This window comes from Sapajus apella, unplaced genomic scaffold (genome assembly GCF_009761245.1).
Source record: "Sapajus apella isolate SASKATOON/1434 unplaced genomic scaffold, GSC_monkey_1.0 scaffold88, whole genome shotgun sequence".
NCBI classification, from domain to species: domain Eukaryota; kingdom Metazoa; phylum Chordata; class Mammalia; order Primates; family Cebidae; genus Sapajus; species Sapajus apella.
Genome location: NW_022437028.1, coordinates 4,880,370 through 4,898,954, shown reverse-complemented (window position 1 = coordinate 4,898,954; position 18,585 = coordinate 4,880,370). Strand labels below are relative to the sequence as shown.

At 52.9% G+C, this 18,585-nt stretch overlaps 1 protein-coding gene across 2 annotated transcripts in view; it reads left to right on the top strand.

The window, feature by feature from the left end:
- LIMK1 (LIM domain kinase 1) overlaps positions 1–18,585 on the top strand; it is a 39,490-nt gene that overhangs the window by 16,989 nt on the left and 3,916 nt on the right. For both annotated transcript variants that reach the window (XM_032254940.1, XM_032254941.1), the window contains 10 exons: positions 1,620–1,758; positions 2,063–2,172; positions 4,611–4,796; positions 12,039–12,144; positions 12,240–12,406; positions 13,170–13,353; positions 14,339–14,425; positions 15,334–15,465; positions 16,256–16,315; positions 17,021–17,086. In XM_032254940.1, the coding sequence (XP_032110831.1) occupies positions 1,620–1,758; positions 2,063–2,172; positions 4,611–4,796; positions 12,039–12,144; positions 12,240–12,406; positions 13,170–13,353; positions 14,339–14,425; positions 15,334–15,465; positions 16,256–16,315; positions 17,021–17,086 (1,237 nt within the window). The remainder of the gene's footprint in view (positions 1–1,619; positions 1,759–2,062; positions 2,173–4,610; positions 4,797–12,038; positions 12,145–12,239; positions 12,407–13,169; positions 13,354–14,338; positions 14,426–15,333; positions 15,466–16,255; positions 16,316–17,020; positions 17,087–18,585) is intronic.

Here is an 18,585-nt window from a genome sequence, read left to right as displayed (position 1 = left end):
CTCCTAGATGACGGCCCTAGATAGAGCCTGGGTTCTTCTGTCCCTGTGTGACCCATAGCACCCAAACAGTGGCAGAGCTGGACGGGTTCTCTAGCCTGTTCTCTGTGTGGGTCTGTACCCAGACCCAGACATGCCGCACACAGCAGAACCCAGCCCAGGCACATGTGTGCCTGTGGGTTCACTGGGGCACCCACATTTTGTTTATTTTATTTTTGGGTTTTTTGGTTTTGTTTTTTGAGACAGAGTCTCACTGTCGCTAGGCTGGAGTGCAGTGGCGCAATCTCAGCTCCTGCAATCTCTGCCTCCCAGGTTCAAGCAATTCTCCTGCCTCAGCCTCCCGAGTAGTTGGGACGACAGGTGCGTGCCACCACACCTAGCTAAGTTTTGTTTTTCGTTTTTTGTTTTTTAGTAGAGACGGGGTTTCACCATGTTGGCCAGGATGGTCTCGATCTCTTGACCTCATGATCCGCCCACCTCGGCCTCCCAAAGTGCTGGGATTACAGGCATGAGCCACTGCGCCTGGTCTGTTTATTTTTTAGAGAGAGGGTCTTGCTGTGTCACCCAGGCTGGAGTGCAGTGACATAATCACAGCACACTGAAGCCTTGAACTCCTGGGCTCAAGCGACCCTCCCTCCCCAACCTCCCTAGTAGCTGAGAGTACAGGCGCTGAGAGTCCCATCTAATTTTTTAATAATTTTTTTGCATTTTTTTAGTAGAGATGGGGTTTCACCATGTTAGCCAGGCTGGTCTCAATCTCCTGACTTCCTGATCCACCCACCTCAGCCTCCCAAAGCGCTGGGATTACAGGCGTGAGCCACTGAGCTAGCCAGTAATTTTTTTTTTTTAGATATGGGGTCTTACTGTATTGCCAAAGCTGATCTCAAACCTCTGGCCTCAAGTGATCCTCCCACCTCAGCCTCCACAAGAGCTGAGGTCACAGGCATGAGCCACCACACCCAGCCCAGACCCACATTCCTATACTCATTCATCCTGGCTAGGCGGGGCTGCTGGTCCCCATCTCCCGGGAGGCTTGGCTGGGAAAAAGCTGGGAATGTAGGTCTAACCCCCCGCTGCTATTGTGGCAGCCGGCGCCTGGGATTTCTCCCCATCTGCTCTTCAAGGCCCTACCAGCCAGGCCTCCCTGAGAGCCCCTAGTGAGGAAAGAGGGGAGCCCTGGCTTGACCCTGCACACCTAGGGATTCTCCTGCATTCTGCTTTTTTGTTGTTGTTTTTTGAGAGAGTCTCACTCTGTTGTCCAGGCTGGAGTGCGGTGGCACAATTTCGGCTCACTGCAACCTCCACTTCCCCAGTTCAAGTGATTCTGCCTCAACCTCCCAAGTAGCTGGGATTACAGATGCTTGCCACCACACCTGGCTACTTTTTATATTTTTAGTAGAGACAGGGTTTCTCCATGTTGGCCAGGCTGGTCTTGAACTCCTGACCTCAAGTCATCCGCCCACCTCCCCCTCCCAAAGTGCTGGGATGACAGGCGTGAGCCGCCGCACCGGTCCCGGCGACCGTTTTCTAATTCTTAGAAAGGTGCCTGTAGGCAAGGCCGGGGCCCAGGTGTGGTGGAGGAGGGTGGGAGTGGACATCCTCAGCCCAGCCCCTGTCCCCAGGTGTTGTGACTGCAGTGCCTCCCTGTCGCACCAGTACTATGAGAAGGATGGACAGCTCTTCTGCAAGAAGGACTACTGGGCCCGCTATGGCGAGTCCTGCCACGGGTGTTCGGAGCAGATCACCAAGGGACTGGTTATGGTGAGCGCCCCCCACCTTGCACACTGACCTGGGGTGAGGGCGTCCAAGCAGACCTCATGCTCCAGGTCTCCCTCCCATCATCGCCTCTCCTGGTATCTTTTTTTTTGCTGGTCCTTGGAGTGTCCCCTGCTTTCTGAGCCTGACTGTCTGTCCGTGTCCCTCAGGGCCTCCCCCGGTCTATAGAGGCAGCTATGTCCAGGCGTTCAGCTGGCCAGCCAGGTCCCCGTGGTTGTGTTTCGGGGAGGATCTGTGAGGGCTGTAGAGGCCGCTGAGCTGGGCTGTTCCCTCCTCACCCCCACACCAGGTGGCTGGGGAGCTGAAGTACCACCCTGAGTGTTTCATCTGCCTTACATGTGGGACCTTTATTGGCGACGGCGACACCTACACGCTGGTGGAGCACTCCAAGCTGTACTGGTGAGTGCCTTGGCCCCTCCCCCAGCCTGGGGGGCCCACCTGTGTCACAGGTCTGCAAGGATGCTGACTCTTCCCACACCCGGGCATGGAAACAAGTGAGAAATGACAGAAGTCAGCGGGGAGGAGCCTCAGATGGCCGGGCACGGTGCTCACGCCTGTCATCCCAGCACCCTGGGAAGCTGAGGCTGGTGGATCCCTTGAGGCCAGGAGTTCAAGACCAGCCTGGCCAACATGGTGGATCCCCATCTCTTAAAAATACAAAAATTGAGTTTGAGACCACCCTGGCCAAGATGGTGAAACCCCGTCTTTACTAAAAATACAAAAATTAGCGGCACACCTGTAATCCCAGTTACTCAGGAGGCTGAGGCAGGAGACTCACTTGAACCTAAGAGGTAGAGGTTGCAGTGAGCCAAGATCGCGCCACTGCCCTCTAGCCCAGGCAACAGAGCGAGACTCTATCTCAGAAAAAAGAGAGAGAGGAAAGGAAGGAGAGAAGGAAGGAAGGGAGGGAGAGGAAGGGAGGTGGGGCAAGAGAGAAAGAGAGTCTGGGCACGGTGGCTCACGCCAGTAATCCCAGCTCTCTGGGAGGCCAAGGAGGGCGGATCACCTGAGGTCGGGAGTTCGAGACCAGCCTGATCAACATGGTGAAACCCCATCTCTACTAAAAATACAAAATTAGCCTGGTGTGGTGGCGCATGTCTGTAATTCCAACTATTCAGGAGGCTGAGGCAGGAGAATTGCTTGAACCCGGGAGGGGGAGGTTGCGGTGAGCCACTGAGATAGCGCCATTGCACTCCAGCCTGGGTAACAAGAGTGAGCTCCAACCCAAAAAAAAAAAGAAAAGAGAGAGAAAGAGAAGAAAGGAAGGGAGGGAGAGAAAGAAAAGGAAAGGAAGAAGGGAGAGAAGGAAACCTCACCCATCACCTCTTTAGACATCAGCTGCAAGGTCAGGGGTCCCCAGCCCACCCACACTTCTGACTGACTGGCTACAAGTTTAGGGACTCCCAAGACCCTGCCAAGTGTGATCATTTGCTCATAGACTCACAGAACTCCTGAAAGCCTCCATTTAGGATTCCGGTTTTATTATAAAGGATATAGCTTAGGTCCAGCCAAATGAAGCATCTCCCTCGCGTCCCCTAGCACATCACTATGGTCACCAACCAGGGAGCTTCCCTGGGCTTCAGCAGCCAGAGTTTGTATTGGGGCTTCTTTAAGTCATCATGGCTGATTGAGTCATTGATCAAACTTAGTCTCCAGGCCTTGTCCGTGGAGGTCAGGCTGGCCGAAAACTGCAGTCCTCTTCAGATCACTTTGAGGGGACCAGCCTCATCTGAGTCATCTCATGAGCATCAACTCAGGAATAGTCCGAGGGGCTCATGAATAACAAAGATATCCCATTCCAAGGACTTAGAGTCGTCCTCCCAGGAATCAGGACAAAACACAGATTCTTTCTTACACAACACTGATCAAGCTGGATTAGAGGACAGCGTGGCTTGATCCCAGATGGGCCTTTAATGACTTCCTCCTGAACTGAATGTATCCTCAGGCCTTGTCCTGGCCGCCTTACAAGATCACAGCGAGTAGACGGGCCCGGAATGACTCAGAGGGATGAGGGCTGGCTAGGCATGCACAGTTCTTGCCCCCGGCTCCGTAGGAGGCGTGAAAGAAAAGAAAGCGGGCCGGGCGCGGTGGCTCGCGCCTGTCATCCCAGCACTTTGGGAGGCCGAGGCGGGCGGATCACCTGAGGTCTGGAGTTTGAGACCAGCCTGGCCAACATGGTGAAACCCCGTCTCTAAATATAAGATTAGCCAGGCGTGGTGGCAAGTGCCTGTAGTCCCAGCTACTCGGGAGGCTGAGGCAGGAGAATCGCTTGAACCCAGGAGGCGGAGGTGGCAGTGAGCCAAGATCGCACCACTACTTTTGGGCAATTGCTAGCTTTTTTTTTTTTTTTTTTCCCCTTTTGAGACGGTTTCCCTGTGTCGCCAGGCTAGAGTGCAGTTGTGTGATCTTAGCTCACTGCAGCCTCCCTGGTTCAAGCAATTCTCCTGCCACAGCCTCCTGAGTAGCCAGGATTATGGGCATGCACCACCATGCCCAGCTGATTTGTGTATTTTTAGTAGAGACGGGGTTTCACCCTGTTGGCCACGATGGACTTGATCTCCTGACCTTGTGATCCACCGACATCGGCCTCCCAAAGTGCTGGGATTACAGGCGTAAGCCACTGTGCCTGACCTAGCTCTCTTTTTCTTTTGAGATGGAGTCTCACTCTGTCGCCCAGGCTGGGGTACAGTGGTATGACCCACAGAGCAAGACTCCGTCTCAGGAAAAAAAAAAAAGGAAGCAGGTGGCGGAAGAGCCTGGGGCTGGGGGCTGCAGGGATGCTGAAATTGCTGACACCCTTGACACTGTCTTCTTCCCACCCCTGATGGCTCTTGCAGCGGACACTGCTACTACCAGACTGTGCTGACCCCCGACTCCCCTGGCTCCCACCTGCCCCACACTGTCACCCTCGTGTCCATCCCAGCCTCATCTCATGGCAAGCGTGGACTTTCAGTCTCCATCGACCCCCCACACAGCCCACCAGGCTGCAGCACGGAGCACTCACACACCGTCCGTGTGCAGGGGTAAGTGGCCAGCCTGCCGAGGCTGCACCCGGTGTGGCCATGGCCATTGATGTGGTGGCGGACTCTGGCACGGGGGGCCCTGAAAATGAATGGGCGAGTGTTTGGTGCAGATGGGGCGCAGCTCTGACAACCTGGTTTACCAGATTCCTGGCCCAATCATTCCTCTCAGTACCATTACAAATGCCACATACAATAAAAAGACATTTTCAGCCAGGTGTGGTGGCTCACACCTGTAATCCCAGCACTTTGGGAGGCCGAGGTGGGTGGATCACCTGAGGTCAGGAGTTCTAGACCAGCCTGGGCAGCTTGTTGAAACCCCATCTCTACTAAAAATACAAAACGAGCCGGGTGTGGTGGTGTGTGCCTGTAGTCCCACCTACTTGGGAGGCTGAGGCAGGAGAATCACTTGAGCCCAGGAGGTGGAGGTTGCAATGAGCCCAGACTGTGCCATTGCACTGCAGCCTGGGCAACAAGAATGAAATTGTCTCAAAAAAAAATAAAATAAAAAATAACCCACACACAAAATGAAAAGACATTTTCTTTAGTTAATATCTGATCCAACAAGAAAGAGGAAGCAAGTCAGGAATGAGTGAAAAGGCTGGGTGCAGTAACTCAGACCTGTAATCCCAGCACTTTGGGAGGCCAAAGCAGGAGGATCACTTAAGGCCAGAAGTTCGAGACCAGCTTGGGCAACATAGCGAGACCACCCTCCCATCTCTACAAAAAAAAAGAAAAGGAAAATTAACAGTATGGTTAAATCACTGAACACATGAAGGCTGGGCATGGTTGCTCACACCTGTAATCGCAGGACTTTGGGAGGCTGAGATGGGAGGATCCCTTGAGGCCAGGAGTTCGAGACTAATCTGGGCAACATTGTAGTCACAGCTACTTGGGAGGCTGAGGTGAGAGGATCTCTTGAGCCTAGTTTAAATCGTGACTACAGTGAGCTATTGGCCACTGCATTCCATCCCGGGCAATGGAGCAAAACCCCGTCTCAAAATAAAGTGGGGCAGGGCCAGTAAAAATTAGATTACTGCGTGACTCTGGGCATCCCCTTTCTCTCTGGGCTTTGGGGGTCTGCTTAGATACCTTGGAGCCTTCTAAGATTTCTGCTGAGCCTTTATTGACATCTTGAGAAGTAGCATGCAGTCGTTCCACTTTGGGGCAATTGCTCACTTTTGTTTTTTTTTGAGACAGAGTCTCGCTCTGTTGCCCGGGCTGGGGTGCAGTGGTGTGATATCGGCTCACTGCAACCTCTACCTCGCAGGTTTAAGCAATTCTTGCACCTCAGCCTCCCAAGTAGCTGGGACTACAGGCGACTACGCCTGGCTAATTTTTGTATTTTTAGTAAAGACAGGGTTTCACCATGTTGCCCAGGCTGGTCTCAAACTCCTAGGCTCAAGTGATCCTCCCTCCTCTCCCTCCCAAAGTTCTGGGATTACAGGTGTGAGCTACCGCGCCCAGCCCAAGTGCTCGATTTCATTTGATGCAGTGAGTGTTCCTTGTACATCTGGCAGGTGCCCGGCCCTGCACAGGCACTGGTGAGGTGTGAAGGTGGCCCTGGGGACAGAAAAAGATGCTGGGCTTGAATGTGTGTCTCCATCCCCACCCTGACATCAGCCAAGCCAGCAGCTGCTTTATGTACACAAGTGAGCAGACACCTGGAGAAGGAGATGAGGGAAATCCCAGACTAACAGCTCTTACCAGAGGGCCAAGGGAGGTCCCCACAGGGTCAGAGGCTGCCACTGATCCCTGAAATCCAGGCAGAATTTTAGAAATGAAGACAGCCAGCCAGGTGCGGTGGCTCACACCTGAAATCCCAGCACTTTGGGAGGCCTAGGCGGGCAGATCACAAAGTCAGGAGTTCGAGCCCAGCCTGGCCAATATGGTGAAACCCAGTCTCTACTAAAAATACAATAATTAGCTGGGCATGGTGGTGCACATCTGTAATCCCAGCTGCTCGGGAGGATGAGGCATGAGAATCGCTTGAACCCTGGAGGCAGAGGCTGCAGTGAGCCAAGATCACACCACAGCACTCCAGCCTGGGTGACAGAGTGAGACTCCATCTCAAAAAGAAAAAAAAAGAAATGAAGACAAGTCAGCTGGGTGCAGCAGCTCATGCCTGTAATCTCAGCCTCTTCAGACGGCTGAATGGGAGAATTGCTTGAGCCCAGGAGGTGGAGGCTGCAGGGAGCTCTGATGGTGCCACTGCACTCCAACCTGGGCGACAGAGCAAGACCTGTCTCTAAAATAAAAATAAGGAAGAGAGTTAATGACGTCTCCTCCCTGTCTGTCTCACTGGGTAAGCATTCTGCCCAGCCAACATCTGGAACATCCCAGTAATTTCTGCAAAGAGCCACACCCTTCCCGGAAGGAATCTAATTTGCCAAAGATTTACTTGTTTGTTTTAAACTGGTTTTAGTTGACCGCTTTGATTTTGTGTATAGCAGCGTTTTAAGAAAAGTCTAATTTATCCCGGCCACCTGCTGCTTTAGCAAACCAAGGGAGAGGATATGAAATTCTACGGAATATATATATGTGTATGATATGTATATATAATTTTTTTTTTGAGACAGGGTCTTGCTCTTGTCATATAGGCTGGAGTGCAGTGGCATGATCATAGCTCACTGCAGCCTCAAACTCCTGTGCTCAAGCCGTCCTCTCACCTCAGCCTCCTGAGTAAGTGGGACTACAGGCACACACCACCACACCCAGCCAATTTTTTTTTTTTTTTTTTTTTTTAAACGGGGGTTTGGTCTTTTTTCCCAGGCTGGAGTGCAATGGCGCAATCTCGGCTCACCGCAGCCTCCGCCTCCTGGGTTCAGGCAATTCTCCTGCCTCAGCCTCCCGAGTAGCTGGGATTACAGGCACGCACCACCATGCCCAGCTAATTTTTTGTATTTTTTTAATAGAGACGGGGTTTCACCATGTTGACCAGGATGGTCTCGATCTCTTGACCTCGTGATCCACCCGCCTCGGCCTCCCAAAGTGCTGGGATTACAGGCTTGAGCCACCGCGCCCGGCCCCCAGCCAATTTTTAAATTTTTTGTAGAGACTGAGTCTTGTCATGTTGCCCAGGCGGGTCTCAAACTCCTGGGCTTAAGCGATCCTCCCACATTGGCTTCCCAAAGTGCTAAGATTACAGGAGTAATCATTTGAGGTCAGGACTTTGAGACCCGCCTGGGCAACATGGTGAAACTCCGTCTCTATTAAAAACACAAAAATTAGGCGTGCGTGATGGTGCACACCTGTCATCTCAGCTACGTGGGAGGCTGAGACAGGAGAATCACTTAAGCCCAGGAGGCAGAGGTTGCAGTGAGCCAAGATCTCACCACTGCACTCTAGCTTGGGTGACAGAGTTAAGAGTGCAGACTCTGTCCACCCCCAGCAAAAAAAAAAAAAAGGCTGAGGGATTGTTACAGATTAAAAGATACTTGGCCGGGCACAGTGGCTCCCACCTGGAATCCCAGCACTTTGGGAAGACAAGGTGGGCAGATAACCTGAGGTCAGGAGTTCGAGACCAGCCTGACCAACATGGAGAAAACCCGACTCTACTAAAAAATAAAATTAGCCGGGTATGGTGGCACATGCCTGTAATCCCAGCTACTCGGGAGGCTGAGGAAGGAGAATCACTTGAACCCGGGAGGCAGAGGTTGCAGTGAGCCGAGACTGCACCATTGCACTCCAGCCTGGGCAACAAGAGCAAAACTCTGCCTCAAAAGAAAAAAAAAGATACTGATGACACATGAAGATTAAATGCAATGTGGATCATGGACTGGATGGTGGATCAGGGGGAGACTGCTTTAAAGGACAGTTCAGTAGTTCAGTATAGAGACAACTGGGAAAATTTGAATATGGTCTGTGTATTAGATAATGCAATCAATGTTAAATTTCCTAAATGTGATCATTGTACTATAAGATACAATTGATAATTATGTAACAGAATGCCTGGGAGGTGTGGTGGCCCGTGCCTGTAGTCCCAGCTATTCGGGAGGCTGAGGTGGGAGGATCACTTGAGCCCAGGAGGTTGAGGCTGCAGTGAGCTGTGATCGCGCCACTGCACTCCAGCCTGGGTGACAGAGTGATACTCTGCCTCCAAAAAGGAAAGCCCTTGTTTTGAGAATGTCTAGCACATTTGTGGGGAAGTCAATGATGCCTGCAGCTTACTCCCAAACAAGAAATAACAACATGCGCATATATGGATATGTACAAATATAAACAGGCCACCTCAGCCTCCCAAAATGCTGGGATTGTAGGCATGAGCCACTGCGCCCGGCCATTTCCTCAGCCTTTCATTGCCCTTCACAGCCGTGACATTTTTGAATCATACAGGCCAGTCTTTTTTTTTTTTTTTTTTTTTTTTTTTTTAATTTTTTTTTTTTTATGTGGGAGATACTCTGCCTTTTTTTTTTTTTTTTTTAAAGAGAGACAGGGTCTCACTGTGTTGGCCAGGCTGGTCTCGGACTCCTGGGCTCTAGTGATCCTCCTGCCTCAGCCTCCCAAAGTGCTGGGATTACAGACGTGAGCCACCGCACCCACCCTTGCGTCTGGGTTTGACTGATGTTTCCTCTTAGTGAATCAGGCTCTGCGTGTTTGGCCTGATACTGGATAAGCGATGCTTTGTCCTTCCGAGTGGATCTGGCCGGGAGACATATGATGTCAGTGTGCCCTTTGCTGAGGATGTTAGCTTTGATCACTTGTTTTCTCTCTGCTGTAAGGATTTTTTTCCCTTTCTCGTCAATAAACCATTTGTGAGATTTGAGTCTGTAAATATCCTGTTCCCAGAAAGCCTTCACCCAATGATTTTAGCATCTATTGATGATTCCTGCCTGAAGCGATCGTTACTAGGGTGGCTACAAAATTCTGAATTTCTGTCTCTGTTCTTCCTTCTGCATTTATTAGCCGATTTTCTACTGTAAGGAAGAGCTTCTCCCCAATGTGAGAATAGTCTTTTTGTTTGCTTGCTTGTTTGTTTGAGATGGGGTCTCGCTGTGCTGCCCAGGCTGGAGTTCAGTGACAAGATCATAGCTCACTGCAGCCTTGACCTGATGAGCTCAAGCGATCCTCCCGCCTCAGCCTCTCGAGTAGCTGGAGCCATAGGCAGCACCACCATGCCTGGCTAATTTTTTATTTTTTTTGAAACGATGAAGTCTCACTGTTTTCCCCAGGCTGGTCTCAAACTCCTGGCCTCAAGTGATCCTCCCACCTCAGCCTCTCAAATAGCTGGGATTACAAGATTACCCCCACCATGTCCAGCTAATTTTTTCAAAAAAATTTCATAGAGATGGGGTCTCACTATGCTGCCCAGGCTGGTCTCAAACCCCTGGTCTCAAGCGATCCTCCCACCTTGGCCTCCCAAAGTGCTGGGATTCCAGGTGTGAGCCACCATGCCTGGCCTTGTTTTTCTTAAAGCTCTCAGTCTCCTCTCTGCCTTACTCCTATTCCCTTTCCCATCTCCAGGACCTAGGGCAAAGACAAAGTGAACATCCCCTAAAAAGCTTTTATGAGCCGGGCGCAGTGGCTCACGCCTATAATCGTAACACTTTGGGAGGCCGAGGTGGGTGGATCACCTGAGGTCAGGAGTTCAAAACCAGCCTGGCCATCATGGTGAAACCCCATCTTAAAAATAAAAAAATTAGGCCGGGCGCGGTGGCTCAAGCCTGTAATCCCCAGCACTTTGGGAGGCCGAGGCGGGTGGATCACGAGGTCAAGAGATCGAGACCATCCTGGTCAACATGGTGAAACCCCGCCTCTACTAAAAATACAAAAAAAATTAGCTGGGCATGGTGGCGCGTGCCTGTAATCCCAGCGACTCAGGAGGCTGAGGCAGGAGAATTGCCTGAACCCAGGAGGCAGAGGTTGCGGTGAGCCGAGATCGCGCCATTGCACTCCAGCCTGGGTAATAAGAGCGAAACTCCGTCTCAAAAAAAAATAAATAAAAAATAAAAATAAATAAAAAATAAAAAAATTTAAAAATTAAAAAAAAAATAAATTTTTTTAAAAAAGCTTCTATGAGGCAAAATGAAAACCATGTCCCTAACACCGAAGAGTTAAAAGAAGGAGGTAAATTTGGTAAATTGGTCTTTTTGTGAGTTTGCTTATGGGCAACTGCCTCTAGTGTCTCTGTGCTGTCTTCACCCCACAATTAACTGTGGCTCAGGGGAAGCTGCCAGCTGCCTCCTGCAATGCAGGGCCCATAGGAGCTTGGCTTCCTCTTGCAGGGCGAGTTTGGGAGTCAGATAGGAAGCCACTAATCTGGGACCTTTTAGGACCTAAGGCACTCTTCCCCAAACATACCAGGCACACCAGGTGCAGTAGCTCGTGTCTGTAATCCTAGCACTTTGCTTTGCTTTTCTTTTTGAGACAGAGTCTTGCTCTGTCACCCAGGCTGGAGTACACTGGCACAATCTTGACTCATTGCAACCTCCACCTCCCAGGTTCAAGTGATTCTCCTGCCTCAGCGTCCCAAGTAGCTGGGACTACAGGCACGCACCACCACTCCCAGGTAATTTTTGTATTTTTAGTAGAGACACGGTTTCCCCATGTTGAGCAGGCTGGTCTCAAACTCCTGACCTCAGGTGATCCACCCGCCTCGGCCTCCCAAAGTGTTGGGATTACAGGTGTGAACCACCACACCCAGCCAGTCTTAGCACTTTGGGAGGCCGAGGCAGACAGATTGCCTGAGCTCAGGAGTTCAAAACCAGCCTGGAAAACATGGTGAAAGCCCGTCTCTGATAAAAATACAAAAAATTAGCTGGGCATGGTGGCGTGCACCTGTAATCCCAGCTACTCAGGAGGCTGAGGTACAAGAATCACTTGAACTCGGGAAGTGGAGGCTGCTGTGAGCCCAGATCGTGGCACTGCCCTCCACCCTGGGCAACAGAGTGAGATTCTGTCTCCGGGAAAAAACAAAACAAAAATCGAGACCAAGCATACCTGGGAGTTGGCAGGATAGATCTGTCCCCCGAGGGTGGAGACAATGGTCCACTGAATGGGAGCAGCTGAGCATCTCATGTGGGTGACCACGTTTCTCCAGCTCACACCTGTGGCAGACATCAGTAATCGATTACAGAATGCATCCCCTGAAACCAGAACTCGGTGTCCTAGCCACCTGCTACCTCCCAGTCACACGAGGTAGAATCCTCTGCCTGCTCACCCCGGATCTGGTCCCCTTGGCCTTGGTTTCCTATTGGGGCTCAGAGAGACAAGCGGGAACTGACCTGACCCCTGACCTACCCACAGAGTGGATCCCGGCTACATGAGCCCAGATGTGAAAAATTCCATCCATGTCGGAGACCGGATCTTAGAAATCAATGGCACACCCATCCGAAATGTGCCCCTGGACGAGGTATGGTCCTGAGTCTGGGGGGCAGGATGGGAGGTGGTGCCTTTATGCCTAGCCCCCCTCCACCCCAACCCCGTTCACATGCCTGCTGTTCCCAGATTGACCTGCTGATTCAGGAAACCAGCCGCCTGCTCCAGCTGACCCTCGAGCACGACCCTCACGATACACTGGGCCATGGGACGGGGTCTGAGACCAGCCCCCTGAGCTCTCCGATTCACACACCTAGCGGGGAGGTGGGCAGCTCCACTCGGCAGAAGCCTGTCTTGTAAGTCAGCCTGCTCCTCAGTTCACAGGGTGCTTTCATTCCTGCTGGGCTCAGGGGCCGTGGGACCTGGGTGGGGCAGCCAGGCCTGCACAAACGCAGCCCAGGCTTGAGCCAGGGAGGTGGAGGCTGCAGTGGGCTGTGATCATGCTACTGCTTTCCAGCCTGGGTGACAAAACAAGACCCAGTCTCAGGAAAAAAAAAGGAAACAAATTTTAAAAGGGGAAGGAGGTGGGGCCAGGTGAGGTAGCTCATGACTATAATCCCAGCACTTTAGGAGGCCGAGGCAGGTGGATCACTTGTGGTCAGGAGTTCAAGACCAGTCTGGCCAACATAGTGAAACCCCATTTCTACTGAAAATACAAAAATAGCCAGGCTTGGTGGCAGGTGCCTGTAGTCCCAGCAACTCGGGAGGCTGAGGCAGGAGAATCACTTGAACCCAGGAGGCGGAGGTTGCAGTGAGCCGAGGCTGTGCCACTGCACTCCAGCCTGGGCAACAGAGCGAGACAGTGTCTCAAAAAAAAAAAAAAGGATGACAGAGCGGGATCTGAGGGTTTAGGGGAAGCTGGGGGTTGCCACCAGAGCCAGGAAGAGCCAAGACGCTGGGATGGGCAGACTTTGGACTGTCCCAGGCAGGTCCTTCCAAAGCAGGGGGTGACGGTATGCACTGGCATGGACAGGGGCAGGCAGGAGGAGGAAGGGGCAGGGCCTTGGGTGGGTGCCACCCATCCCCCAGTGGCACCAGGCGCCCATGTGTGCCCCCCAGGAGGAGCTGCAGCATCGACAGGTCTCCGGGTGCCAGCTCACTGGGATCCCCGGCCTCCCAGCGCAAGGACCTGGGTCGCTCTGAGTCCCTCCGCGTGGTCTGCCGGCCACACCGCATCTTCCGGCCGTCGGACCTTATCCACGGGGAGGTGCTCGGCAAGGGCTGCTTCGGCCAAGCCATCAAGGTACAGAGCATGGTGGCATCTCAGGGGACCGTCTGGGTGGGAGCCCTCCGTCTTCCTCCCTCCTCCCCAGTCTGTGGACACTCAGTGGAAGGGGTATCTGGCTTCTAGACTCCGTGGCCAGTGCCCTCTCCACCACCGTGGCCTCCTGGAGCTAATTAGGAGCATGGGACCTCCTACAGGTCGACAGAGACCTTATGTGCAGGACATCATTGAAAGGTGGCCCCTCGCCTGGCGCAGGAGTTTATCCCTGTAATCCCAGCCCTGTGAGAGACTGAGCCTGCAAAATCGCTTGAGCCCAGGAATTCAAGACCAGCTTTGACCTTATCTCTAGAAAACATTTAAAAATTAATTCGGTATGATGGCGCCTGCCTGTAGTCCCAGCAACTCAGGAGGCTTAGGCAGGAGGATTGTGAGGCAGGAGTTCAGGCCAGCAGTGAGCTATGATCATACCACTACACTCCAGCCTGGGCAACAGAGCAAGACCCCATCTCAAAAAAAAAAAAAAAAAAAAGGCCAGGCACGGTGGCTTAAGCCTGTAATCCCAGCACTTTAGGAGGCCAAGGTGGTCGGATCACCTGAGGTCGGGAGTTGGAGACCAGCCTGACCAGCATGGAGAAATCCCGTCTCTACTAAAAATAGAAAATTAGCTGGGCGTGGTCGCGCATGCCTGTAATCCCAGCTACTCAGGAGGCTGAGGCAGGAGAATCACGTGAACCCTGGAGGCGGAGGTTGCGGTGACCCAATATCACCATTGCACTCCAGCCTGAGCAACAGAGCAAGACTCCGTCTCAAAAAAAAAAAACAAAAGCAAAAAGGGATGAATGCATCCCATCTGCCTGGGTGTCTGGGAACATCCCCTGAGCAGCCTAGAGTATGAACAAGCCATCTGCACGCCTCCCTGCAGTCCTGGGGTGGAGATGGGGCTTCCTAGGAGGCAGGCTTACAGCAGAGCCTCTGTCTTCACACCTCTGTGTCTCACACGCAGGTGACACACCGTGAGACAGGTGAGGTGATGGTGATGAAGGAGCTAATCCGGTTCGATGAGGAGACGCAGAGGACGTTCCTCAAGGAGGTCAGTGAGCGGGATACCCTCTTCCCTCCAGAGGGACTTCCAGCTCCTCACCCCTGCCCCATGCAATAGATCAGGAAAAGGCTCTGGGACGCATTGAAAGAAGAGAGAGCAGGCCAGGCAGAGTGTCTCATGCCTGTAATCCCAGCACTTTGGGAGGCCAAGGTGGGAAGATACTTTGAGACCAACCTGGACAACATAGCAAGATCCCATCTCTACAAAAACACTTTAAATTAGCTGAGGTTGGTGATACGCACCTGTCATCCCAGCTGCTTGGGAGGCTGAGGTGGGAGGATCGCTTGAGCCCAGGAGTTGGAGGCTGCAGTGATCGCACCACTGCACTCCAGCCTGGGCAACAAGGCAAGACCCTGTCTCCAAAAGAAAGAAAGTAACTCCATGGGCCGGGAGCAGTGGCTCAAGCCTGTAACCCCAGCTCTTTCGGAGGCGGAGGGGGCAGATCACCTGAGGTCAGGAGTTTGAAACCAGCCTGGCCAACATGGCGAAACCCCTTCTCTACTAAAAATACAAAAATTAGCTGGGCGTGGTGGTGGTGGGCGCCTATAATCCCAGCTACTCAGGAGGCTGAGGCAGGAGAATCGCTTGAACTCGGGAAGCAGAGGTTGCAGGGAGCCAAGATTGCGCCACTGCACTCCAGCCTGGGTGACAGAGAGAGACTTCTCAAAAAAAAAATCGTAATTTCAGGGAGGGGACTGGGAATAAGAGCATTGCTGTGGGTAGAGGCAGCTGAAGCAGAGCGCACAGCAGCTGCCGGGTGTGGCAGAGGCAGGAGAGGGAAGCTGGGTTTCGTCATGTTTGAGACCATCTGCCGACCCCGGGGGGATGGAGCGGGGAGAAGCAGACCCAGCTCAGACCCCACAGAGCCTGGGCCCATCCTGCTTGTGCCCCATCAGGTGAAGGTCATGCGATGCCTGGAGCACCCCAATGTGCTCAAGTTCATCGGGGTGCTCTACAAGGACAAGCGGCTCAACTTCATCACTGAGTACATCAAGGGGGGCACGCTCCGGGACATCATCAAGAGCATGGTGAGTCCCGGGCAGAGCCAGCCACCCCTGCTGTGCGGCCCCAGGCACGGCGGCTCCCTCTCTGGGCCTCAGTCTCATCTCTTCACCGGGAGGCAGCCACAGGGGTCTCAGGGCCCTCAACCCTGATTCCGATTACATAGGGGAGCGACAAACTCCACGTAAAGTTGGGAAAGGCCAGGTACGATGGCGCACACCTGTTATCCCAGCGCTTTGAGAGACCAAGGCGAGAGGATCACTTGAGGCCAGGAGTTCGAGGCTGCACTCCAACCTGGGCCACAGAGCATGACCCTATCTCAAAAACCAGAATAACATTCAGAACTTTTCTTAAGGATATGGATAAAATCACAAATCCATCTTTATAAATAAAGAGCTCGGGCCCAACACGGTGGCTCATGCCTGTAATCCCAGCACTTTGGGAGGCGAGGCGGGTGGATTATGAGGTCAGGATTTTGAGACCATCCTGGCCAACATGGTGAAACCCCGTCCCTACTAAAAAATACAAAAATTAGCGGGGCATGGTGTGGGTGCCTGTAATCCCAGCTACTCAGGAGGCTGAGGCAGGAGAATTGCTTGAACTCAGGACACAGAGGTTGCAGTGAGCCAAGATGGCGACACTGCATTCCGCCTGGCGACAGAGCGAGACTCTGTCTCAAAAAAAAAAAGAAATTGGGTGTCAGGGAGCCCATAGGACCCTCTAGGACACTTGCCCCTTCCTGCCTCTCTCTCGTGCAACCATCCCTGCCACCGAGCCCCCGCCAGCCACATCCTGGCCATTCCTTTTCTATTCCAGGACAGCCAATACCCCTGGAGCCAGAGAGTGAGCTTTGCCAAGGACATCGCGTCGGGAATGGTGAGTGAGCCAGGTGTTCCAACTCCATTCCTAATACCACCAGGAATTTGCAAACAAAACTCACAAACGGCCAGGCACAGTGGCTCACGCCTGTAATCCTAGCACCTTGGGAGGCCGAGGTGGGTGGATCACCTGAGGTCAGAAGTTCAAGACCAGCCTGGCCATCATGGTGAAACCCCATCTTAAAAAAAATAATAATAATTTTAAAAAATAATAAAATAAAATAACTCACAAAGAAGCTTTGAAAGAGGGCAGAGGGGGACCGGGCACAGTGTCTGACGCCTGTAATCCCAGCACTTTGGGAGGCTGAGGCAGGTGGATCACCTGAGGTAGGGAGTTCAAGACCATCCTGGCCAACATGGAGAAACCCCGTCTCTATTAAAAATACAAAATTAGCCTGGCTTGGTGACACACGTCTGTAATCCCAGCTATTCGGGAGGCTGAGGTAGGAGAATCGCTAGAATTGGGGAGGCGGAGGTTGCAGTGAGCCGAGATCACGCCATTGTACTCCAGCCTGGGAGGCAGAGCGAGACTCCATCCCAAAAGAAAAAAAAAACAGAGGGCAGAGGGGGCCAGTGGGAGAGTAGGAAGAATCGCCCCAACCAGGCTGATTGGGGTGGGAGCGGAGGGCGTTCTTGGGGGGGCCAGAATGGGCTGGGGTCCCTCCGCACAGATGCCCCCTGACCCCTGTGTCCCTGCCCCCAGGCCTACCTCCACTCCATGAGCATTATCCACCGAGACCTCAACTCCCACAACTGCCTGGTCCGAGAGGTGAGCAGCAGGGCCCCACGCGGCTGGGTGTCAGGGAGGCAGCAGGAGCCCACCCACTCCCAGCCTTGGGGCCTTCCCGGAACTGGAGGCCCCTGGGTAGTGCCTCCCTAACTTCAATTTGAGATGGAGGTGGGATCAGCAGCCCGTAGGGAAAAGCCCAGAGTCCGGGGGCAGACAGACCTGGGTTCAAGCCCTGTCTCTGCCACTGACTCACGGTGGGCCATCAGCATCCCAGGTCGGTAGGAGGGTCTCATAAATCAATGAAGGAGAAAGTGACATGTAAGCTGCAAAGGACCAGGACCTTAGTGTTCACGCAGCCCACGGCAGAGTGGCCACGGGCTACCCCAGGCAGTACCAGCAGCTGGGGGCCGTGGAGTGGGGGCAGAGATGTGTGGGCTGGGGTGGTCAGGGCAGCCTTCCTGAAAGAAGAGGCTTTAAGTGGATATTTAAGCAGGGGACAGTCAGGCAAGGAGCCCAGTGTCTAAGGACTGGCAAGGGAGGGGAGCCCAGTTCTCCAACAGAAGCAGAGAAGGGGGTAACCACGCCCATCTGGAGAGGTGGTGTGTTCGTGTCCTGGGGCTGCCATCACAAAGTAGTGTGACCCAGGTGGCTCCAAACAACACAAATGTGCCAGGCACAGTGGCTCACAACTGTAATCCAGCACTTTGGGAGGCAGGGGCAGGTGGATTGCTTGAACTCAGGAGTTCAAGACCAGCCTGGGCAACATGACCAAAGCCCATCTCTGCCAAAAATACAAAATGAAATAGCCGGGTGTGGTGGCATGAGCCCGTGGTCCCAACTACTTGGGAGGCTGAGGTGGGAGGATCGCTTGCGCCTGGGAGGTGAAGGTTGCAGTGAGCTGAGATTGTGCTACTCTGCTCCAGCCTGGGAGACAGAGACAGAGCCTGTCTGAAAAACACAAAACCAGGCGGGTCGCAGGGGCTCACGCCTGTAATCTCAGCACTTTGGGAGGCCGAGGCAGGTAGATTACTTGGAGCCAGGAGTTTAAGACCAGCCTGGCCAACATGGTGAAACCTTGTCTCTACTAAAAATTCAAAAATTAGCCAGCATGGTGGCACATGCCTGTAATCCCAGCTACTCAGGAGGCTGAGGCAGGAGAATCACTTAAACCCAGAAGGGCGGAGGTTGCAGCAAGCCAAGATTGTGCCACTGCACTCCAGCCTGCGCGACAGAGTGAGATGCCATCTCAAAAAAAAAAAAGCATCACATGGTGAGAGAGGCTCACGAGAGACCCCAAAACTGACCCTAATACAGACCCTCTCTTGTGATGACTAACTGGCCCTCGACAACCCATTAATCCATTCATTCATACAGAGCCCTCGTGACCCCATTACCTCTTAGGGGCCCTGCCTCTTAATATTGTTACAGTCAGGCCAGGCTTGGTGACACGTGCCTGTAGTCCCAGCTACTTGGAAGGACAGCTGGGAGGATCCCTTGAGCCCAGGAGGTCAGTGTTATAGTGAGCTCTGATTGCGTCA